Source organism: Pholis gunnellus (genome assembly GCF_910591455.1).
Source record: "Pholis gunnellus genome assembly, chromosome: 10".
NCBI classification, from domain to species: Eukaryota; Metazoa; Chordata; class Actinopteri; order Perciformes; family Pholidae; genus Pholis; species Pholis gunnellus.
This window is the reverse complement of record NC_136537.1, coordinates 26755157-26782656: the sequence shown is the minus strand read 5'-3', so window position 1 is coordinate 26782656 and position 27500 is coordinate 26755157. Positions and strand designations below refer to the sequence as shown.

General features: G+C 44.5%; 1 protein-coding gene across 1 annotated transcript in view; it reads left to right on the top strand.

Moving 5' to 3' along the window:
• Nucleotides 1-27500, top strand: part of abca1b (ATP-binding cassette, sub-family A (ABC1), member 1B) — a 58302-nt gene that overhangs the window by 18661 nt on the left and 12141 nt on the right. The window contains exons 11-38 of the mRNA XM_079167395.1: nt 1-80; nt 202-381; nt 1696-1901; nt 2004-2180; nt 2403-2625; nt 3187-3408; nt 3486-3690; nt 3875-3988; nt 4115-4289; nt 4509-4640; nt 4737-5014; nt 5090-5310; nt 5444-5519; nt 5602-5852; nt 6087-6138; nt 6297-6413; nt 6978-7126; nt 7283-7407; nt 19528-19626; nt 19772-19961; nt 20205-20299; nt 20517-20549; nt 20645-20750; nt 20907-20981; nt 21109-21278; nt 21619-21796; nt 22726-22841; nt 27396-27500. The exon at nt 1-80 is cut by the window's left edge and continues 37 nt beyond it; the exon at nt 27396-27500 is cut by the window's right edge and continues 40 nt beyond it. Coding sequence (XP_079023521.1) covers nt 1-80; nt 202-381; nt 1696-1901; nt 2004-2180; nt 2403-2625; nt 3187-3408; nt 3486-3690; nt 3875-3988; nt 4115-4289; nt 4509-4640; nt 4737-5014; nt 5090-5310; nt 5444-5519; nt 5602-5852; nt 6087-6138; nt 6297-6413; nt 6978-7126; nt 7283-7407; nt 19528-19626; nt 19772-19961; nt 20205-20299; nt 20517-20549; nt 20645-20750; nt 20907-20981; nt 21109-21278; nt 21619-21796; nt 22726-22841; nt 27396-27500 — 4150 coding nt within the window. The remainder of the gene's footprint in view (nt 81-201; nt 382-1695; nt 1902-2003; nt 2181-2402; nt 2626-3186; nt 3409-3485; nt 3691-3874; nt 3989-4114; nt 4290-4508; nt 4641-4736; nt 5015-5089; nt 5311-5443; nt 5520-5601; nt 5853-6086; nt 6139-6296; nt 6414-6977; nt 7127-7282; nt 7408-19527; nt 19627-19771; nt 19962-20204; nt 20300-20516; nt 20550-20644; nt 20751-20906; nt 20982-21108; nt 21279-21618; nt 21797-22725; nt 22842-27395) is intronic.

The window sequence follows — 27500 nt, the reverse complement described above, 5'->3', positions numbered from 1 at the left end:
ACTTGGGCGGAATGTGGGAGGAGATGAGACCCAAAGTCTGGAACTTCATGGAGAACGGAGAGCAGATGGACGTGATCAGGGTAAACAGACTCCGCCCCCACCTCACCTGTTATTCTTTTATTTATTTATTCTTTATTCTTCTTTATTATATATATTTATATATATATAAAATATGATATGTTAAATCTGTCTGTCGTTCAGACAGACAACTCCACCTCCAGATTCCTCCGAGCTCAGCTGACCCACACCGACTGGACCGTGGACGACGTCTCCAACTTCCTGTCCAAGCAGGAGGCCCAGACGCCCGGCGGCCCCCTCACCTGGAGAGCAGTGTTCAACGAGACCGACCAGGCCATCATGAGTATCTCCCGCTTCATGGAGGTCAGTGATGACGGCTTCAGACGAGCTGAACACACGTCAGGTCTGGGTTTGTTTTGGACTGGTGAAGACACACACCTCACAGCTCCCTGACATTGTGGGGACTGTGGTACTTCACTATGTTGTGCGTCCTTCACTACATTGTGCGTACTTGACTACGTTGTGCGTACTTGACTACGTTGTGCGTACTTCACTACGTTGTGCGTCCTTCACTACGTTGTGCGTCCTTCACTACGTTGTGCGTACTTGACTACGTTGTGTGTACTTCACTACGTTGTGCGTCCTTCACTACGTTGTGCGTACTTGACTACGTTGTGCGTACTTGACTACGTTGTGTGTACTTCACTATGTTGTGCGTCCTTCATTACGTTGTGCGTACTTGACTACGTTGTGTGTACTTCACTACGTTGTGCGTCCTTCACTATGTTGTGCGTCCTTCACTACGTTGTGCGTACTTGACTACGTTGTGCGTACTTGACTACGTTGTGCGTACTTCACTACGTTGTGCGTCCTTCACTACATTGTGCGTACTTGACTACGTTGTGCGTCCTTCACTACGTTGTGTGTACTTCACTACGTTGTGCGTCCTTCACTATGTTGTGCGTCCTTCACTACGTTGTGCGTACTTGACTACGTTGTGCGTACTTGACTACGTTGTGTGTACTTCACTACGTTGTGCGTCCTTCATTACGTTGTGCGTACTTGACTACGTTGTGCGTCCTTCACTACGTTGTGTGTCCTTCACTACGTTGTGTGTCCTTCACTACGTTGTGCGTCCTCTTTATGATGGAGATGAGAAGCCTGTTAACATATAGAAACATGTTTGTTGAACACTAATGATGATCCAGCTGAATGGACTCTTTCCCGTCGGATGGTTCGGAGGTCTAACAACAAGGAACACACAGAAACAGAGCGTCTGCTCGTTATCTGGTCTCCTCCCTTCGGCCACGTCAGGTTCCAGCCTTTCCCTGTGAAGAGGGTGAGGTGGTGGAGTCAGGATGACACTACAGCAGCCAGAGATGCTCAAATACCTTTGAGACCATTTATCATCAGGCTTTAATGAGTCTGGTTGGCCTCATCTCCATATGTGCAGGTTTAAGCGATACACATGATAAATGTCCACAACATGAACTACTGAACACATGCAGGCTTTGACCTGCTGCAGATGTGTTGATGTAAGTGAAGAGCACCAGGGCTTTATCAGACTGTGCTGTGATTGGTGGATTAAGATCACATGATCGTGTGTGTGTGTGTGTGTGTGTGTGTGTGTGTGTGTGTGTGTGTGTGTGTGTGTGTGTGTGTGTGTGTGCGCCCTAGTGTGTGAACCTGGACAAACTGGAGCCGGTCTCCAGCGAGGAGCGACTGGTCAACCAGTCCATGGTGCTGCTGGAGGACAGGAAGTTCTGGGCGGGGATCGTGTTCCCGGACATCGATCCAAACGCCACCGAGCTGCCGGCCAAACTCAAGTACAAGATCCGCATGGACATCGACAACGTGGAGAGGACCAATAAGATCAAAGACGCGTAAGACACACACACACACACACTGATGAAAGTGACTCCAACATAAACAACCCAGAGATGCCTGAGGATGATGTTCTTCATGTCTGTCCTCCTCCTCATCAGGTACTGGGACCCGGGTCCTCGTGCAGACCCCTTTGAGGACATGCGGTACATCTGGGGCGGGTTCTCGTACCTGCAGGACGTTATTGAGCAAGGCATCATCAGAGCAGTGACAGGCACCAAGGAGAAGACGGGCGTCTACATCCAGCAGATGCCATATCCGTGCTACGTGGACGACATGTAAGAACTGTCCTCCATGTCCTGACCTGTCCTCCATGTCCTGACCTGTCCTCCATGTCCTGACCTGTCCTCCATGTCCTGACCTGTCCTCCATGTCCTGACCTGTCCTCCATGTCCTGACCTGTCCTCCATGTCCTAACCTGTCCTCCATGTCCTGACCTGTCCTCCATGTCCTAACCTGTCCTCCATGTCCTGACCTGTCCTCCATGTCCTCCCGTCCAGCTTCCTGCGGGTGATGAGCCGCTCCATGCCTCTCTTCATGACTCTGGCCTGGATGTACTCGGTGGCGATCATCCTGAAGAGCGTCGTGTACGAGAAGGAGGCTCGTCTGAAGGAGACCATGAGGATCATGGGCCTGAACAACGGCATCCTGTGGTTCAGCTGGTTCATCAGCAGCCTGATTCCTCTGCTGGTCAGCGCCGGCCTGCTGGTGCTGCTGCTGAAGGTCAGCCTGGATCTCCTTTATTCTACTTTATAGATTTATTCAGTTCATGTTCTCTGAGTTATCTCAACAAAACCTCCAAAACACAATGAAATGATCTGATTTATATTTACATATAATCAGCCGTCTGCTGATTTTAAATCCCGTCTTAAATACATTGTATTCTTTGTTCTCGTGGCTTTGCTTTCTTGGTTTTATGTTCTCGTTCTGTTGTTTTTGTGTCTTAAACTTTGGTCTCCTGTTTTTAAACACATGTGGATTAAACATCTACTAATGTGATAATCGATCAATTCTTCAAGTCATTGTCTAACTGAACAGCGTCATCAACAGGTTTCATTTGTCTTGATCTACAGATAGAATTGTGTATCATCTGCATAATATTGTGTAAAGGAAGCATGAGGGGAATGGAACGGGTCCCTACAGAACCTGGTGGGACTCCGTAGCTCACGTTGGTGTGAATGAAGGATTCATTGAACTCAACTTTAACTGAGTGACTGTGATGATAAATCGTATGAATCTCTGTTGAACGGTTCATCACATGAGTCTGGTTTGTGTTTTTGACAGAAGGGGGACCTGCTGCCCTACAGCGACCCCGCCGTGGTCTTCCTCTTCCTGGGGTCCTACGCCGTGGTGACCATCATGCAGTGCTTCCTCCTCAGCACGGCGTTCGCCCGCGCTAACCTGGCCGCCGCCTGCGGAGGAATCGTCTACTTCACGCTCTACCTGCCCTACGTGCTCTGCGTGGCCTGGCAGGACTACATCGGCTTCGGAGCCAAAGTCTTCGCCGTAAGAAACGCTTTGTTTGTTGTCGTGACGCTGTGTTGTTATTGGACAGGAGTGAGTCACATGTCTCCCCCCCTCAGAGCCTCCTGTCCCCCGTGGCGTTCGGGTTTGGCTGCGAGTACTTCGCCCTGTTCGAGGAGCAAGGAGTTGGCATCCAGTGGAAGAACCTGGTGTCCAGTCCTCTGGAGGAGGACGACTTCAGCCTCCGCACCGCCATCATCCTCATGTACGTGGACTCCTTCCTGTACGGAGTCCTCACCTGGTACATCGAGGCCGTGTTTCCAGGTGAGAGCAGTGAAACGTGGTCAACAGACACCAAATCCATGATGATCTGAACTTTAACATCCTTCACAGTTTTAATAACTGACTCTGGTCAGTAGGTGGAACAAGAAAATGTCTCTTTTCTTATTGGAGGTAATAAGAATAATAAATATGTATTCTGATCATGAATAAGGTTTATTTGTCTCAGGTCAGTACGGGATCCCTCGACCCTGGTACTTCCCCTTCAGTAAGAGCTACTGGTTCGGAGAGAAAGACGGGAAGTCCAACAAAGTCCCGCTGAGCCGGAAGGAGAACCCAGAAGGTGAGCCTGCAGTACCTCTGAGTGACCACACGGTGGCAATATAGCTGCATCTGTAACCTCCTAGAAGACTTTTATTCTGAAAGAGACTTCCTGGACAGAGTAGTGATGTGTGTGTTGTTTTTCTAGCTGTGTGTATAGAGGAGGAGCCGGCTCACCTGGAGCCAGGAGTCTACATCGAGAACCTGGTGAAGGTCTACCGTCACGGGAAGAAGCTGGCAGTGGACGGACTGACGCTCAGCTTCTACGAGGGACAAATCACCTCCTTCCTGGGACACAACGGAGCTGGGAAAACCACCACCATGTGAGTAGAGGACCACATCAACCAGGACAGGGACAGGATCAGGATCAGGGACACAAACAGGTACAAGATCAGGAACAGTATCAGGGACAGGATCGGGTTCAGGGACAGGTTCAGGGACAGGTTCAGGGACAGGGACATATACTTTTACATGTGAAGATGCAGGCAGAAGTACAGGAACAGATCTAGTATGTCCATCTCAATCATATCTGGTCCCTGCAGGTCCATCCTGACCGGTCTGTTCCCTCCAACCTCCGGCACCGCCTACATCCTGGGCAGAGACATCCGGACTGAGCTGAGTGCCATCAGACAGAGTCTGGGAGTCTGTCCTCAACACAATGTCCTCTTCAGCATGTGAGTCCTTAGACACGATGCAGCTCTGTTCCTCCACGTCAGGGTTGGAGATCTTTGTTTAATGACGGTGTTTGTGTGCTGTGGCGCCCCCTGCAGGCTGACGGTGGAGGAGCACATCTGGTTCTACGGCCGGCTCAAAGGCCTGTCAGAGCAGCAGGTGAAGGGTGAGATCGAGCAGATCCTGCAGGACACGGGGCTGCCACACAAACGTACCTCCAGGGCCAGCACGCTGTCCGGCGGCATGCAAAGGAAGCTGTCTGTGGCGCTGGCCTTCGTCGGTGGGTCGAAGGTTGTGATCCTAGACGAGCCCACAGCCGGTGTTGACCCTTTCGCCCGCAGAGGGATCTGGGATCTGCTGCTAAAGTACCGACAGGGTGAGCGGTCCTAATAGGACGGTGCTGATTATTTTAACTAGCTAGACTGTGATTTAACTTCCTGTCTCCCGTCAGGTCGGACCATCATTCTGTCCACGCACCACATGGACGAGGCCGATATCCTGGGCGACCGGATCGCCATCATCTCCCACGGGAAGCTGTGCTGCGTGGGCTCGTCTCTTTACCTGAAGAACCAGCTGGGGACGGGCTATTACCTGACGCTGGTGAAGAAGGAACCAGAGCCGTCGCTGAGCTCCTGCAGGAACTCCTCCAGCACCGTGTCCTTCACCAAGAAGGTCTCCGCCGCAGTTACACCACTCACTGTGTGTCTCACTGTCTCACTGTACAGTGTGTCTCAGTGTCTTAGTGTCTCACCTGTGTTTTTACTGTGTAGTACCAGTGCTTGTGATTGTGTACTGTGTGTTTCAGGAGGAGGAGTGTGCCTCGGTCAGCAGCAGTGACGCCGGACTCGGCAGCGAACATGAAAGTGAGGCCGCTCCCATCGGTGAGCTCTCTGTTCCTGCAGAGCGTTTGATTCGTTCGCCTTCAGGCGGATCTGATCTGTGTCTCATGTCTCGTGTCCTTAGAAAACGGGCCGGCGGCGTCCATTTGCAACGTCCCCTTCGTGCCCCCCGACGTGTCCCTGGTCTCGGGTCTGATCCTGTGTCACGTCCCCGCCGCCCGCCTGGTGGAGGACCTCGGCCACGAGCTGACCTACGTCCTGCCCTACAGCGCCGCCAAGGACGGGGCCTTCGTGGAGCTCTTCAAAGACCTGGACCTCAAGTTGTCCGACGTCGGCATCTCCAGCTACGGAGTGTCCGACACCACGCTGGAGGAGGTTATACTCTAAGAATTATAAATATTCATTAATAATACTCAAATATTAAAGTTTGAATACAACAAACAGACAAACTTCTCTCCGTCATCTGACTTTGGTCCAAGTCCACATGATTGGAAAATATCATTGCACACATATACACACATATATACATATATATATATATATATATATATATATATATATATATATATATATATATACATATATATGTGTGTGTTTTTTTACTTGTAGATTTTCCTGAAAGTGGCTGAAGATAACGGAGTCGACACTGAAGTGCCCTCAGGTGAGGAGTGACCTCTGACCTCGAAGTCATAATAAGAGTCTGAAATCCAGTCGACACATACTGAAACATTTAACTACATCTACTACACACTACTGTGCGTGTCTGTGTGTGTCTGTGTGTGTCTGTGTGTGTCTGTGTGTGTCTGTGTGTGTGTTCAGATGGTACACTTCCTGTCCGGAGGCGGAGGAGGACTCACGCCTTCGGTGGAGGAGACCATCAGAGCTGTCTGAGACCTTTAACAGAGGACGACTGCAACGAGTCTGACGGAGATCCAGGTACACGATATGTTGTATTTATGTTGTATTTATGTTGTATTTATGTTGTATTTATGCTGTATTTATGTTGTATTTATGCTGTATTTATGCTGTATTTATGCTGTATTTATGCTGTATTTATGTTGTATTTATGTTGTATTTATGTTGTATTTATGCTGTATTTATGTTGTATTTATGTTGTATTTATGTTGTATTTATGCTGTATTTATGTTGTATTTATGTTGTATTTATGTTGTATTTATGTTGTATTTATGCTGTATTTATGTTGTATTTATGTTGTATTTATGTTGTATTTATGCTGTATTTATGCTGTATTTATGTTGTATTTATGCTGTATTTATGCTGTATTTATGCTGTATTTATGTTGTATTTATGTTGTATTTATGTTGTAGTCTGTCACATGACCTCCAGAGTGCTTTTACACGACTTAAACATGAGAGAACAAGCTAACGTTAGCATTCTGGTCAGTGCTAGCATTAGCACAGCTGTGGTTCATGAAACGATCATGAAACGATGATCACAAACTCACTCATGTGACCTGTGTGACCTCATGTGACCTCTCAGAGTGCCGGGAGACGGACTGGTTGAACTGTACCGACGGTAAAGGGTCGTATGAGGTCAAAGGTTGGAGTCTGAAGAGGCAGCAGTTTGTAGCTCTGATGTGGAAACGATTTCTGTTTGCTCGACGCTCCAGGAAGGGCTTCTTCGCTCAGGTACGCTGACCGTTAATATATATATATATAATATAACTTATATTGATATAGAGAGAGAGGTTTAGATAGTTAGACATGTGTTTATGTAATTTAATATATGTTTCCTGTAATTGTTGGCAGATTTGTTCACTTTTCAAAGTTCTATTTTTATTGCAGATTGTTCTTCCTGCTGTGTTCGTGTGCATCGCTCTGGTCTTCAGTCTAATCGTACCTCCTTTTGGAAAATATCCCAGTCTGGAGCTGCAGCCCTGGATGTATGAAGACCAGGTCACCTTCATTAGGTACACAACTAACCCACACTGTTCACAACTAACCCACACTGTTCACAACTAACCCACACTGTACACAACTATCCCACACTGTTCACAACTAACCCACACTGTACACAACTATCCCACACTGTTCACAACTAACCCACACTGTACACAACTAACCCACACTGTACACAACTATCCCACACTGTTCACAACTAACCCACACTGTACACAAATATCCCACACTGTTCACAACTAACCCACACTGTACACAAATATCCCACACTGTACACAACTATCCCACACTGTTCACAACTATCCCACACTGTTCACAACTAACACACTGTACACAACTAACCCACACTGTACACAACTAACCCACACTGTACACAACTAACCCACACTGTACACAACTAACCCACACTGTTCACAACTAACCCACACTGTACACAACTAACCCACACTGTACACAAATATCCCACACTGTACACAACTATCCCACACTGTACACAAATATCCCACACTGTACACAACTAACCCACACTGTACACAACTATCCCACACTGTTCACAACTAACCGACACTGTTCACAACTAACACACTGTACACAACTAACCCACACTGTACACAACTAACCCACACTGTTCACAACTAACCCACACTGTACACAACTAACCCACACTGTACACAACTAACCCACACTGTTCACAACTAACCCACACTGTACACAACTAACCCACACTGTACACAACTATCCCACACTGTACACAACTAACCCACACTGTTCACAACTAACCCACACTGTACACAACTAACCCACACTGTACACAAATATCCCACACTGTACACAACTAACCCACACTGTACACAAATATCCCACACTGTACACAACTAACCCACACTGTACACAACTAACCCACACTGTACACAACTAACCCACACTGTTCACAACTAACCCACACTGTACACAACTAACCCACACTGTACACAACTATCCCACACTGTACACAACTAACCCACACTGTTCACAACTAACCCACACTGTACACAACTAACCCACACTGTACACAACTAACCCACACTGTTCACAACTAACCCACACTGTACACAACTAACCCACACTGTACACAACTATCCCACACTGTACACAAATATCCCACACTGTACACAACTAACCCACACTGTACACAACTATCCCACACTGTACACAACTAACCCACACTGTACACAAATATCCCACACTGTACACAACTAACCCACACTGTACACAACTAACCCACACTGTACACAACTAACCCACACTGTTCACAACTAACCCACACTGTACACAACTAACCCACACTGTACACAACTATCCCACACTGTACACAACTAACCCACACTGTTCACAACTAACCCACACTGTACACAACTAACCCACACTGTACACAACTAACCCACACTGTTCACAACTAACCCACACTGTACACAACTAACCCACACTGTACACAACTATCCCACACTGTACACAAATATCCCACACTGTACACAACTAACCCACACTGTACACAACTATCCCACACTGTACACAACTAACCCACACTGTACACAACTAACCCACACTGTTCACAACTAACCCACACTGTACACAACTAACCCACACTGTTCACAACTAACCCACACTGTACACAACTAACCCACACTGTTCACAACTAACCCACACTGTACACAACTAACCCACACTGTTCACAACTAACCCACACTGTACACAACTATCCCACACTGTTCACAACTAACCCACACTGTACACAACTAACCCACACTGTTCACAACTAACCCACACTGTACACAACTAACCCACACTGTTCACAACTAACCCACACTGTACACAACTAACCCACACTGTTCACAACTAACCCACACTGTACACAACTATCCCACACTGTTCACAACTAACCCACACTGTTCACAACTAACCCACACTGTTCACAACTAACCCACACTGTACACAACTATCCCACACTGTACACAACTAACCCACACTGTTCACAACTAACCCACACTGTACACAACTATCCCACACTGTTCACAACTAACCCACACTGTACACAACTATCCCACACTGTACACAACTAACCCACACTGTTCACAACTATCCCACACTGTTCACAACTAACACACTGTACACAACTAACCCACACTGTACACAACTAACCCACACTGTTCACAACTAACCCACACTGTTCACAACTAACCCACACTGTACACAACTAACCCACACTGTACACAAATATCCCACACTGTACACAAATATCCCACACTGTACACAACTAACCCACACTGTACACAACTAACCCACACTGTACACAACTATCCCACACTGTTCACAACTAACCGACACTGTTCACAACTAACACACTGTACACAACTAACCCACACTGTACACAACTAACCCACACTGTTCACAACTAACCCACACTGTACACAACTAACCCACACTGTACACAACTAACCCACACTGTTCACAACTAACCCACACTGTACACAACTAACCCACACTGTACACAACTATCCCACACTGTACACAAATATCCCACACTGTACACAACTAACCCACACTGTACACAACTATCCCACACTGTTCACAACTAACCGACACTGTTCACAACTAACACACTGTACACAACTAACCCACACTGTACACAACTAACCCACACTGTACACAACTAACCCACACTGTTCACAACTAACCCACACTGTACACAACTAACCGACACTGTTCACAACTAACACACTGTACACAACTAACCCACACTGTACACAACTAACCCACACTGTACACAACTAACCCACACTGTACACAACTAACCCACACTGTTCACAACTAACCCACACTGTACACAACTAACCCACACTGTACACAACTATCCCACACTGTACACAAATATCCCACACTGTACACAACTAACCCACACTGTACACAACTATCCCACACTGTACACAACTAACCCACACTGTACACAACTAACCCACACTGTACACAACTAACCCACACTGTTCACAACTAACCCACACTGTACACAACTAACCCACACTGTTCACAACTAACCCACACTGTACACAACTAACCCACACTGTACACAACTAACCCACACTGTACACAACTATCCCACACTGTACACAAATATCCCACACTGTACACAACTAACCCACACTGTACACAACTATCCCACACTGTTCACAACTAACCGACACTGTTCACAACTAACACACTGTACACAACTAACCCACACTGTACACAACTAACCCACACTGTTCACAACTAACCCACACTGTACACAACTAACCCACACTGTACACAACTAACCCACACTGTTCACAACTAACCCACACTGTACACAACTAACCCACACTGTACACAACTATCCCACACTGTACACAAATATCCCACACTGTACACAACTAACCCACACTGTACACAACTATCCCACACTGTACACAACTAACCCACACTGTACACAACTATCCCACACTGTACACAACTAACCCACACTGTTCACAACTAACCCACACTGTACACAACTAACCCACACTGTTCACAACTAACCCACACTGTACACAACTAACCCACACTGTTCACAACTAACCCACACTGTACACAACTATCCCACACTGTTCACAACTAACCCACACTGTACACAACTAACCCACACTGTTCACAACTAACCCACACTGTACACAACTAACCCACACTGTTCACAACTAACCCACACTGTACACAACTAACCCACACTGTTCACAACTAACCCACACTGTACACAACTATCCCACACTGTTCACAACTAACCCACACTGTTCACAACTAACCCACACTGTACACAACTATCCCACACTGTACACAACTAACCCACACTGTTCACAACTAACCCACACTGTTCACAAATATCCCACACTGTACACAACTATCCCACACTGTACACAAATATCCCACACTGTACACAACTAACCCACACTGTACACAACTATCCCACACTGTTCACAACTAACCGACACTGTTCACAACTAACACACTGTACACAACTAACCCACACTGTACACAACTAACCCACACTGTTCACAACTAATCCACACTGTACACAACTAACCCACACTGTACACAACTAACCCACACTGTTCACAACTAACCCACACTGTACACAACTAACCCACACTGTACACAACTATCCCACACTGTACACAAATATCCCACACTGTACACAACTAACCCACACTGTTCACAACTAACCCACACTGTACACAACTAACCCACACTGTACACAACTATCCCACACTGTACACAACTAACCCACACTGTACACAACTAACCCACACTGTTCACAACTAACCCACACTGTACACAACTAACCCACACTGTTCACAACTAACCCACACTGTACACAACTAACCCACACTGTTCACAACTAACCCACACTGTACACAACTAACCCACACTGTTCACAACTAACCCACACTGTACACAACTATCCCACACTGTTCACAACTAACCCACACTGTACACAACTAACCCACACTGTTCACAACTAACCCACACTGTACACAACTAACCCACACTGTTCACAACTAACCCACACTGTACACAACTAACCCACACTGTTCACAACTAACCCACACTGTACACAACTATCCCACACTGTTCACAACTAACCCACACTGTTCACAACTAACCCACACTGTTCACAACTAACCCACACTGTACACAACTATCCCACACTGTACACAACTAACCCACACTGTACACAACTAACCCACACTGTACACAACTAACCCACACTGTTCACAACTAACCCACACTGTTCACAACTAACCCACACTGTACACAACTAACCCACACTGTACACAAATATCCCACACTGTACACAAATATCCCACACTGTACACAACTAACCCACACTGTACACAACTAACCCACACTGTACACAACTATCCCACACTGTTCACAACTAACCGACACTGTTCACAACTAACACACTGTACACAACTAACCCACACTGTACACAACTAACCCACACTGTTCACAACTAACCCACACTGTACACAACTAACCCACACTGTACACAACTAACCCACACTGTTCACAACTAACCCACACTGTACACAACTAACCCACACTGTACACAACTATCCCACACTGTACACAAATATCCCACACTGTACACAACTAACCCACACTGTACACAACTATCCCACACTGTTCACAACTAACCGACACTGTTCACAACTAACACACTGTACACAACTAACCCACACTGTACACAACTAACCCACACTGTACACAACTAACCCACACTGTTCACAACTAACCCACACTGTACACAACTAACCCACACTGTACACAACTATCCCACACTGTACACAAATATCCCACACTGTACACAACTAACCCACACTGTACACAACTATCCCACACTGTTCACAACTAACCGACACTGTTCACAACTAACACACTGTACACAACTAACCCACACTGTACACAACTAACCCACACTGTACACAACTAACCCACACTGTACACAACTAACCCACACTGTTCACAACTAACCCACACTGTACACAACTAACCCACACTGTACACAACTATCCCACACTGTACACAAATATCCCACACTGTACACAACTAACCCACACTGTACACAACTATCCCACACTGTACACAACTAACCCACACTGTACACAACTAACCCACACTGTACACAACTAACCCACACTGTTCACAACTAACCCACACTGTACACAACTAACCCACACTGTTCACAACTAACCCACACTGTACACAACTAACCCACACTGTACACAACTAACCCACACTGTACACAACTATCCCACACTGTACACAAATATCCCACACTGTACACAACTAACCCACACTGTACACAACTATCCCACACTGTTCACAACTAACCGACACTGTTCACAACTAACACACTGTACACAACTAACCCACACTGTACACAACTAACCCACACTGTTCACAACTAACCCACACTGTACACAACTAACCCACACTGTACACAACTAACCCACACTGTTCACAACTAACCCACACTGTACACAACTAACCCACACTGTACACAACTATCCCACACTGTACACAAATATCCCACACTGTACACAACTAACCCACACTGTACACAACTATCCCACACTGTACACAACTAACCCACACTGTACACAACTATCCCACACTGTACACAACTAACCCACACTGTTCACAACTAACCCACACTGTACACAACTAACCCACACTGTTCACAACTAACCCACACTGTACACAACTAACCCACACTGTTCACAACTAACCCACACTGTACACAACTATCCCACACTGTTCACAACTAACCCACACTGTACACAACTAACCCACACTGTTCACAACTAACCCACACTGTACACAACTAACCCACACTGTTCACAACTAACCCACACTGTACACAACTAACCCACACTGTTCACAACTAACCCACACTGTACACAACTATCCCACACTGTTCACAACTAACCCACACTGTTCACAACTAACCCACACTGTACACAACTATCCCACACTGTACACAACTAACCCACACTGTTCACAACTAACCCACACTGTTCACAAATATCCCACACTGTACACAACTATCCCACACTGTACACAAATATCCCACACTGTACACAACTAACCCACACTGTACACAACTATCCCACACTGTTCACAACTAACCGACACTGTTCACAACTAACACACTGTACACAACTAACCCACACTGTACACAACTAACCCACACTGTTCACAACTAATCCACACTGTACACAACTAACCCACACTGTACACAACTAACCCACACTGTTCACAACTAACCCACACTGTACACAACTAACCCACACTGTACACAACTATCCCACACTGTACACAAATATCCCACACTGTACACAACTAACCCACACTGTTCACAACTAACCCACACTGTACACAACTAACCCACACTGTACACAACTATCCCACACTGTACACAACTAACCCACACTGTACACAACTAACCCACACTGTTCACAACTAACCCACACTGTACACAACTAACCCACACTGTTCACAACTAACCCACACTGTACACAACTAACCCACACTGTTCACAACTAACCCACACTGTACACAACTAACCCACACTGTTCACAACTAACCCACACTGTACACAACTATCCCACACTGTTCACAACTAACCCACACTGTACACAACTAACCCACACTGTTCACAACTAACCCACACTGTACACAACTAACCCACACTGTTCACAACTAACCCACACTGTACACAACTAACCCACACTGTTCACAACTAACCCACACTGTACACAACTATCCCACACTGTTCACAACTAACCCACACTGTTCACAACTAACCCACACTGTTCACAACTAACCCACACTGTACACAACTATCCCACACTGTACACAACTAACCCACACTGTTCACAACTAACCCACACTGTACACAACTATCCCACACTGTTCACAACTAACCCACACTGTACACAACTATCCCACACTGTACACAACTAACCCACACTGTTCACAACTATCCCACACTGTTCACAACTAACACACTGTACACAACTAACCCACACTGTACACAACTAACCCACACTGTACACAACTAACCCACACTGTTCACAACTAACCCACACTGTACACAACTAACCCACACTGTACACAAATATCCCACACTGTACACAACTATCCCACACTGTACACAAATATCCCACACTGTACACAACTAACCCACACTGTACACAACTATCCCACACTGTTCACAACTAACCGACACTGTTCACAACTAACACACTGTACACAACTAACCCACACTGTACACAACTAACCCACACTGTTCACAACTAACCCACACTGTACACAACTAACCCACACTGTACACAACTAACCCACACTGTTCACAACTAACCCACACTGTACACAACTAACCCACACTGTACACAACTATCCCACACTGTACACAAATATCCCACACTGTACACAACTAACCCACACTGTACACAACTATCCCACACTGTTCACAACTAACCGACACTGTTCACAACTAACACACTGTACACAACTAACCCACACTGTACACAACTAACCCACACTGTACACAACTAACCCACACTGTTCACAACTAACCCACACTGTACACAACTAACCCACACTGTACACAACTATCCCACACTGTACACAAATATCCCACACTGTACACAACTAACCCACACTGTACACAACTATCCCACACTGTTCACAACTAACCGACACTGTTCACAACTAACACACTGTACACAACTAACCCACACTGTACACAACTATCCCACACTGTACACAAATATCCCACACTGTACACAACTAACCCACACTGTACACAACTATCCCACACTGTACACAACTAACCCACACTGTACACAACTAACCCACACTGTTCACAACTAACCCACACTGTACACAACTAACCCACACTGTTCACAACTAACCCACACTGTTCACAACTAACCCACACTGTACACAACTAACCCACACTGTTCACAACTAACCCACACTGTACACAACTAACCCACACTGTTCACAACTAACCCACACTGTACACAACTATCCCACACTGTTCACAACTAACCCACACTGTACACAACTAACCCACACTGTTCACAACTAACCCACACTGTACACAACTAACCCACACTGTTCACAACTAACCCACACTGTACACAACTAACCCACACTGTTCACAACTAACCCACACTGTACACAACTATCCCACACTGTTCACAACTAACCCACACTGTTCACAACTAACCCACACTGTACACAACTATCCCACACTGTACACAACTAACCCACACTGTTCACAACTAACCCACACTGTTCACAACTATCCCACACTGTTCACAACTAACCCACACTGTTCACAACTATCCCACACTGTTCACAACTATCCCACACTGTTCACAACTAACCCACACTGTTCACAACTATCCCACACTGTTCACAACTAACCCACACTGTTCACAACTATCCCACACTGTTCACAACTAACCCACACTGTTCACAACTAACCCACACTGTTCACAACTAACCCACACTGTACACAACTAACCCACACTGTTCACAACTAACCCACACTGTACACAACTAACCCACACTGTTCACAACTAACCCACACTGTACACAACTAACCCACACTGTTCACAACTAACCCACACTGTACACAACTATCCCACACTGTTCACAACTAACCCACACTGTACACAACTAACCCACACTGTTCACAACTAACCCACACTGTACACAACTAACCCACACTGTTCACAACTAACCCACACTGTACACAACTAACCCACACTGTTCACAACTAACCCACACTGTACACAACTATCCCACACTGTTCACAACTAACCCACACTGTTCACAACTAACCCACACTGTTCACAACTAACCCACACTGTACACAACTATCCCACACTGTACACAACTAACCCACACTGTTCACAACTAACCCACACTGTACACAACTATCCCACACTGTTCACAACTAACCCACACTGTACACAACTATCCCACACTGTACACAACTAACCCACACTGTTCACAACTATCCCACACTGTTCACAACTAACACACTGTACACAACTAACCCACACTGTACACAACTAACCCACACTGTACACAACTAACCCACACTGTACACAACTAACCCACACTGTTCACAACTAACCCACACTGTACACAACTAACCCACACTGTACACAAATATCCCACACTGTACACAACTATCCCACACTGTACACAAATATCCCACACTGTACACAACTAACCCACACTGTACACAACTATCCCACACTGTTCACAACTAACCGACACTGTTCACAACTAACACACTGTACACAACTAACCCACACTGTACACAACTAACCCACACTGTTCACAACTAACCCACACTGTACACAACTAACCCACACTGTACACAACTAACCCACACTGTTCACAACTAACCCACACTGTACACAACTAACCCACACTGTACACAACTATCCCACACTGTACACAAATATCCCACACTGTACACAACTAACCCACACTGTACACAACTATCCCACACTGTTCACAACTAACCGACACTGTTCACAACTAACACACTGTACACAACTAACCCACACTGTACACAACTAACCCACACTGTACACAACTAACCCACACTGTTCACAACTAACCCACACTGTACACAACTAACCCACACTGTACACAACTATCCCACACTGTACACAAATATCCCACACTGTACACAACTAACCCACACTGTACACAACTATCCCACACTGTTCACAACTAACCGACACTGTTCACAACTAACACACTGTACACAACTAACCCACACTGTACACAACTATCCCACACTGTACACAAATATCCCACACTGTACACAACTAACCCACACTGTACACAACTATCCCACACTGTACACAACTAACCCACACTGTACACAACTAACCCACACTGTTCACAACTAACCCACACTGTACACAACTAACCCACACTGTTCACAACTAACCCACACTGTACACAACTAACCCACACTGTTCACAACTAACCCACACTGTACACAACTAACCCACACTGTTCACAACTAACCCACACTGTACACAACTATCCCACACTGTTCACAACTAACCCACACTGTACACAACTAACCCACACTGTTCACAACTAACCCACACTGTACACAACTAACCCACACTGTTCACAACTAACCCACACTGTACACAACTAACCCACACTGTTCACAACTAACCCACACTGTACACAACTATCCCACACTGTTCACAACTAACCCACACTGTTCACAACTAACCCACACTGTACACAACTATCCCACACTGTACACAACTAACCCACACTGTTCACAACTAACCCACACTGTTCACAACTATCCCACACTGTTCACAACTAACCCACACTGTTCACAACTATCCCACACTGTTCACAACTATCCCACACTGTTCACAACTAACCCACACTGTTCACAACTATCCCACACTGTTCACAACTAACCCACACTGTTCACAACTATCCCACACTGTTCACAACTAACCCACACTGTTCACAACTATCCCACACTGTACACAACTAACCCACACTGTTCACAACTATCCCACACTGTTCACAACTAACCCACACTGTTCACAACTAACCCACACTGTTCACAACTATCCCACACTGTTCACAACTAACCCACACTGTTCACAACTATCCCACACTGTTCACAACTAACCCACACTGTTCACAACTATCCCACACTGTACACAACTAACCCACACTGTTCACAACTATCCCACACTGTTCACAACTATCCCACACTGTTCACAACTAACCCACACTGTTCACAACTATCCCACACTGTTCACAACTAACCCACACTGTTCACAACTAACCCACACTGTTCACAACTAACCCACACTGTTCACAACTATCCCACACTGTTCACAACTAACCCACACTGTTCACAACTAACCCACACTGTTCACAACTATCCCACACTGTTCACAACTAACCCACACTGTTCACAACTAACCCACACTGTTCACAACTAACCGACACTGTTCACAACTATCCCACACTGTTCACAACTAACCCACACTGTTCACAACTAACCCACACTGTACACAACTAACCCACACTGTACACAACTAACCCACACTGTACACAACTAACCCACACTGTTCACAACTAACCCACACTGTACACAACTAACCCACACTGTTCACAACTAACCCACACTGTTCACAACTATCCCACACTGTACACAACTAACCCACACTGTACACAACTAACCCACACTGTACACAACTGTCCCACACTGTTCTAAACTGTCCCACGCTGTTCACAACTGTCCCACACTGTTCACAACTGTCCCACACTGTTCACAACTATCCCACACTGTACACAACTGTCCCACACTGTTCACAACTGTCCCACACTGTTCTAAACTGTCCCACGCTGCAGTAAAACAGTTGTACTAACAGTAGAAACATGTTACACACACCCTCTGACAGAGTTAAATGTGTGTGTGTGTGTTGTGTGTGTGTGTGTGTGTGTGGCAGTGATGACGCTCCTGGAGACAGCAACATGCAGAAGTTGTTAGGCGCTCTGCTGGACGCTCCGGGCTTCGGGACTCGCTGCATGGATGGACATCCCATCCCGTAAGAAAACATATACCAACAATATACTACCTAAATATACAATATATTTATCTATAGAGTGTATATAAAATCTTCATTTGGCCTGTCCTGTATCTTGAAGGACGAGGTAATCACACATGCATCACTGATTATCTCCCGTCCTCAGAGAGGCTCCCTGTACGATGGGCGATGAGGACTGGCAGATTCCTGATGTCCCTGAAAGCCTCCAGCAGCTGTTCAGTTCCACAAACTGGACCATGGAGGATCCGTCTCCGGCCTGTTTCTGCAGCTGTGACGGCAAGAAGAAGATGCTGCCAGACTGTCCTGCTGGAGCCGGAGGACTGCCCCCCCCTGAGGTCAGACCATCTGACCCAGACCTCAACCTGAACGCATCATTAGGCCTCTGTTAAAATATATCCATGTAAATATTATATATCTTCATCAGAATTATATTCTGGTGGTGTGTGTGCGGAAAACAGCACAAAGAACATTGTTATTATTAACATTGTTATATAGTAACGGGAAAGAAACAGTCGTAGTACAATTCATGAGTTACAGTTAATAATAATGTTGTTAAAGAAATGACTGTTGTTGTTCAGATGAAGCTGAGCGCCAACGACACGCTGCAGAACCTGACGGGAAGAAACATCTCAGACTACCTGGTGAAAACATACGCTCAGATCATCGGCAAGAGGTATATACTGCAGTACATACACACAGAAATACACAGTAACTACACAGAATATACACATTTAATATACTGTAGAGACACATTAAATGTGCTGTATATACACAGAGTACACTGTAGATACACAGTAATACACAGTAGTACACAGTGGACACAGACGTACACAGTAGTACACAAAGTACACAGTATTACCTGATGAGTAAAAGCTGCTGTCTGTTCACAGTCTGAAGAACAAAGTTTGGGTGAACGAGTTCAGGTCAGTGTTTTTCTTTCTTCTGCTTTTATTTTGTAAACCATAAACTGTCGTTGTTTCCTGTTTGTCATACATTGATCTGCTTTTTCTCTCTGCAGGTACGGAGGCTTCTCATTGGGCGCCAGGAGCACTCAGGTCCTCCCACCGGCCAATGAGATCGACGATGCCATCGAACGAGTCAGAAAGATCTTTGAGCTACAGAAGGTCGGTTCAAGCTTCAGAAAGTCTTTAATTAATTGAATTCAATAAATAAGTAAATGAACTCAATTAATTCAATGAACTAAATGCAGTAATTTAGTTCAATGATCTACACTGAATGAATAAAGTGCTGGATGTTAAACTGACAGCTGCTCGTTTCAGGGAGCGGCAGCAGATCGATTCCTCGACAGTCTGTCAGGCTTCATCAACGGTTTGGACACAAAGAACAACGTGAAGGTGAGAAACTGAAGGACTGAAGAAGACCCTGTGACGTGGTTGAAAACTCTACTAAACTACGGCTGTTATTATTATAATTACTGACTAATGACTAATAATGGAATAATGAAATGTGAACCGTCCTCAGATCTGGTTCAACAACAAAGGCTGGCACAGCATCGGAGCCTTCATCAACGTGATGAACAACGGCATCCTGAGGGCAAACCTGCCTGAAGGGATAGACCCCAACCAGTACGGCATCAGGGCCTTCAACCACCCTCTGAACCTCACCAAGGAGCAGCTCTCACAGGTGGCTCTGTGAGTACACCTGAGACTACTGACCTGAGAGGAAGTACACCTGAGAGGAAGTACACCTAAGAGGAAGTACACCTAAGAGGAAGTACACCTGAGACTACTGACCTGACAGGAAGTACACCTGAGAGGAAGTACACCTGAGACTACTGACCTGACAGGATGTACACCTGAGAGGAAGTACACCTAAGAGGAAGTACACCTGAGACTACTGACCTGACAGGAAGTACACCTGAGAGGAAGTACACCTGAGACTACTGACCTGACAGGAAGTACACCTGAGACTACTGACCTTATGGTTCACATCAACCACACAGACCTGACTCCTCCCCCTGTCTGTCTCCAGGGTAACGACTTCTGTGGACGTCCTGGTGTCCATCTGTGTGATATTCGCCATGTCCTTCGTCCCGGCCAGCTTCGTGGTCTTCCTCATCCAGGAGCGAGTCAGTAAAGCCAAACACATGCAGTTCATCAGTGGAGTGCAGCCGCTGCTCTACTGGGTGGCCAACTTCATCTGGGACATGGTGAGAATAGGATGTTCATTCTGAGAGTATACGATCAATGTACCACCAATAGATCAATAGATACCATCAATAGATTCCACCAATAGATACCATCAATAGATACCATCAATAGATCAATAGATACCATCGATAGATACCATCAATAGATCAATAGATACCATCAATAGATTCCACCAATAGATCAATAGATACCATCAATAGATACCACCAATAGATCAATAGATACCATCAATAGATACCATCAATAGATCAATAGATACCATCAATAGATACCATCAATAGATCAATAGATACCATCAATAGATTCCACCAATAGATCAATAGATACCATCAATAGATACCACCAATAGATCAATAGATACCATCAATAGATACCATCAATAGATCAATAGATACCATCAATAGATACCACCAATAGATCAATAGATACCCTCAATAGATACCACCAATAGATCAATAGATACCATCAATAGATACCATCAATAGATCAATAGATACCACCAATAGATTCCACCAATAGATACCACCAATAGATGCCATCAATAGATCAATAGATACTACCAATAGATACCACCAATAGATCAATAGATACCATCAATAGATACCATCAATAGATCAATAGATACCATCAATAGATCAATAGATACCACCAATAGATCAATAGATACCATCAATAGATCAATAGATACCATCAATAGATACCATCAATAGATACCATCAATAGATACCATCAATAGATCAATAGATACCATCAATAGATCAATAGATACCACCAATAGATCAATAGATACCATCAATAGATACCACCAATAGATCAATAGATACCATCAATAGATCAATAGATGCCATCAGTACTATCCATCAATAGATACAGTGTGTATCGTGTGTGTATCAGTGTTGTTGATGTTGTTGTTTGTGTCTCTCTACAGTGTAACTACGTTGTCCCGGCAACGCTGGTCGTCATCATCTTCATCTGTTTCCAACAACAAGCCTACGTCTCCTCCACCAACCTGCCGGTGCTCGCTCTGCTGCTGCTGCTCTACGGGTCAGAGAACAGTACTACTACACAGTACTACTACAGAGTAGTGATTCAGAGTACTACTACAGAGTACTACTACAGAGTACTGATACAGAGTACTACTACAGAGTATTGCTACAGAGTACTGATACACAGTACTAATACAGAGTAATACTACAGAGTACTACTACAGAGTACTGATACACAGTACTAATACAGAGTAATACTACAGAGTACTACTACAGAGTACTACTACAGAGTACTGATACAGAGTACTGATACAGAGTACTACTACAGAGTACTACTACAGAGTACTGAGACACAGTACTACTACAGAGTAATACTACAGAGTACTACTACAGAGTACTGATACACAGTACTAATACAGAGTACTACTACAGAGTACTACTACAGAGTACTGATACAGAGTACTGATACAGAGTACTACTACAGAGTACTACTACAGAGCACTGATACAGAGTACTGATACAGAGTACTACTACAGAGTACTACTACAGAGTACTGATACAGAGTACTGAGACACAGTACTACTACAGAGTACTACTACAGAGTACTACTACAGAGTACTGATACAGAGTACTACTACAGAGTACTACTACAGAGTACTACTACAGAGTACTGATACAGAGTACTGAGACACAGTACTACTACAGAGTACTACTACAGAGTACTGATACAGAGTACTGATACAAAGTACTGAGACACAGTACTACTACAGAGTACTACTACAGAGTACTGATACAGAGTACTGATACAGAGTACTACTACAGAGTACTGATACAGAGTACTGATACAGAGTACTGAGACACAGTACTACTACAGAGTACTACTACAGAGTACTGAGACACAGTACTACTACAGAGTACTACTACAGAGTACTACTACAGAGTACTGATACAGAGTACTGATACAGAGTACTACTACAGAGTACTGATACAGAGTACTGATACAGAGTAATACTACAGATTACTGATACATAGTCCTGATACAGAGTACTGAGACACAGTACTAATACAGAGTAATACTACAGAGTACTGATACGAAGTACTACTACAGAGTACTGAGACATAGTCCTGATACAGAGTACTGATACAGAGTAATACTACAGAGTACTGATACGAAGTACTACTACAGAGTACTGAGACATAGTCCTGATACAGAGTACTACTACAGAGTACTACTACAGAGTGCTGATACAGAGTACTACTACAGAGTACTGATACAGAGTACTGATACATAGTCCTGATAAAGAGTACTGATACAGAGTACTACTACAGAGTACTACTACAGAGTACTGATACAGAGTACTGATACAGAGTACTACTACAGAGTACTGATACATAGTCCTGATACAGAGTACTGAGACACAGTACTGATACAGAGTACTGATACAGAGTACTACTACAGAGTACTGATACATAGTCCTGATACAGAGTACTGAGACACAGTACTGATACAGAGTACTACTACAGAGTAATACTACAGAGTACTGATACAGAGTACTGATACAGAGTACTACTACAGAGTACTACAACAGAGTACTACTACAGAGTACTGATACAGAGTACTGATACAGAGTACTGATACAGAGTACTACTACAGAGTACTGATACAGAGTACTGATACAGAGTACTACTACAGAGTACTACAACAGAGTACTACTACAGAGTACTGATACAGAGTACTGATACAGAGTACTACAACAGAGTACTACTACAGAGTAATACTACAGAGTACTGAGACACAGTACTACTACAGAGTACTACTACAGAGTACTGAGACACAGTACTACTACAGAGTACTACTACAGAGTACTACTACAGAGTACTGATACAGAGTACTGATACAGAGTACTACTACAGAGTACTACTACAGAGCACTGATACAGAGTACTGATACAGAGTACTACTACAGAGTACTACTACAGAGTACTGAGACACAGTACTACTACAGAGTAATACTACAGAGTACTACTACAGAGTACTGATACACAGTACTAATACAGAGTACTACTACAGAGTACTACTACAGAGCACTGATACAGAGTACTGATACAGAGTACTACTACAGAGTACTACTACAACTGATACAGAGTACTGATACAGAGTACTACTACAGAGTACTACTACAGAGTACTGATACAGAGTACTGAGACACAGTACTACTACAGAGTACTACTACAGAGTACTGATACAGAGTACTGATACAGAGTACTACTACAGAGTACTACTACAGAGTACTGATACAGAGTACTGAGACACAGTACTACTACAGAGTACTACTACAGAGTACTGATACAGAGTACTACTACAGAGTACTATTACAGAGTACTACTACAGAGTACTGATACAGAGTACTGAGACACAGTACTACTACAGAGTACTACTACAGAGTACTGATACAGAGTACTGATACAGAGTACTACTACAGAGTACTACTACAGAGTGCTGATACAGTGTACTACTACAGAGTACTGATACAGAGTACTGATACAGAGTACTGATACAGAGTACTACTACAGAGTACTACTACAGAGTGCTGATACAGTGTACTACTACAGAGTACTGATACATAGTCCTGATAAAGAGTACTGATACAGAGTACTACTACAGAGTACTACTACAGAGTACTGATACAGAGTACTGATACAGAGTACTACTACAGAGTACTGATACATAGTCCTGATACAGAGTACTGAGACACAGTACTGATACAGAGTACTGATACAGAGTACTACTACAGAGTACTGATACATAGTCCTGATACAGAGTACTGAGACACAGTACTGATACAGAGTACTACTACAGAGTAATACTACAGAGTACTGATACAGAGTACTGATACAGAGTACTACTACAGAGTACTACTACAGAGTACTACTACAGAGTACTACTACAGAGTAATACTACAGAGTACTGATACACAGTGAGGCAAGTTTATTTGTGTCGCACATTTCAACAACAAGCTGATTCAAAGCGCTTCCTTCACATTAAACCATTAAAAGCATCAAAACATGAGGTAAAAGAAAAGGAGATTTAAAAACAATAAGAACATTGATTGAAACATTAAAAACAGTCATTTAAACACTAAAGCAGTGTAAGAAATAAAATGCAGAAATGCAGGAAATGTATTAATCTCCTTGAATGTGTTGAATTAAAGGCAGCAAACAGAGAAGTCTTCAGTCTGGATCTAAAGCAGCTGAAGGTCTCAGCAGACCTGCAGCTTTCTGGACTTGGTTCAGATATGTGGAGCAGGACTTTAAAGTCAGTTCTTTGTTGGACAGGAAGTCAGTGCAAAGACCTCAGACCTGGACTGATGTGATCCTCTTCCTGGTCTTAGTGAGGATCAGCTGCAGCGTTCTGATTGACTTGTTCCAGAGACCTGTAAACACTCCGTTACAGGAGTCCAGTCTCCTGAAGATGAATCCTGTAGAGACATGAGTCCTCTAGTCCTTGATGTGGTCTTCAGGTGATAGGAGGCTGATGATGTCATAGTCTTGATATGCTGTTCAGGTTGAGGTCTGAGTCCAGAACTACTCCTAGATCTCTGGCTTGGTTTGTGGTTTCTAACATCAGTGATTGAAGCTGAGCGCTGACTGTCAATCAAAAACAATGACTTCTGTTTGATCTTTGTTTGATGAAGAACGTTCTGGTTCCTCCAGTTGTTGATGTGTTCAGTGCATTCACCTCGTACGGGATTATAGTCCTCTGTGATAGAGTTGTGTAGATGTGTGTGTCGTCTGCATAGTCATGGTAACACACTCTGTTGTTCTCCATAATGTGAGCCGGTGGAAGCATGTAGACGTGGAACAGATGAGGACTCAGTGTGGAACCTTGGGGAACACCACATGTCCTTCAGTCAGCTCTGATGTGTGATGAGCTGCAGACACAAAGTGTTCTCGGTCCTTCAAGTAGGATTCAAACCAGCTGAGAGCTGTGAGAGTCAAACAGATGTTCAGTGTCTCTAGCAGTAAGTCCTGGTCCACCGTGTGGACTGCAGCACTGAGATCCAGTAACACTCAGACTGAGATTCATTGTGTTTCAGTGCTGTGGTGTCTGAGCCTGACTGAAGACATCAGAACATTATTTACGGCCAAGAAGTTGTTCAACTGTTGAAAAAACGCATTTTCAATTATTTTACTTAAAAATGTGAGGTTTGATATCGACCGATCATGTTTCATAGTTAAAGTCTAAACATCCTTCTTCAGCAGCGCTTTAATAACTGCTGTGTTTAGCCTGAGAGAAGAGACGTGTTTACAATTTATAAAAGTACTGATACACACTACAAATACAGAGTACTGCTGCAGAGTAATACTACAGAGTAGTGATACACAGTAGTACCACACAGTAATACTACACAGTACTTTAAACAGCAGATTACTATTTTTATTGATCTTAGCATGAAGTAAGTTTAGTGTATTTTCTGGAGCTTTCAGTTTCTTCTAATAAATCTTTGACGTTCTCTCTCGTGTTCTAACAGAACCGTCTTCTTCTCTTGTTCTCAGCTGGTCCATCACTCCTCTGATGTTCTAACAGAACCGTCTTCTTCTCTTGTTCTCAGCTGGTCCATCACTCCTCTGATGTACCCGGCCTCCTTCTTCTTCCAGATCCCCAGCACGGCCTACGTCGTCCTCACCAGCGTCAATATCCTCATCGGCATCAACGG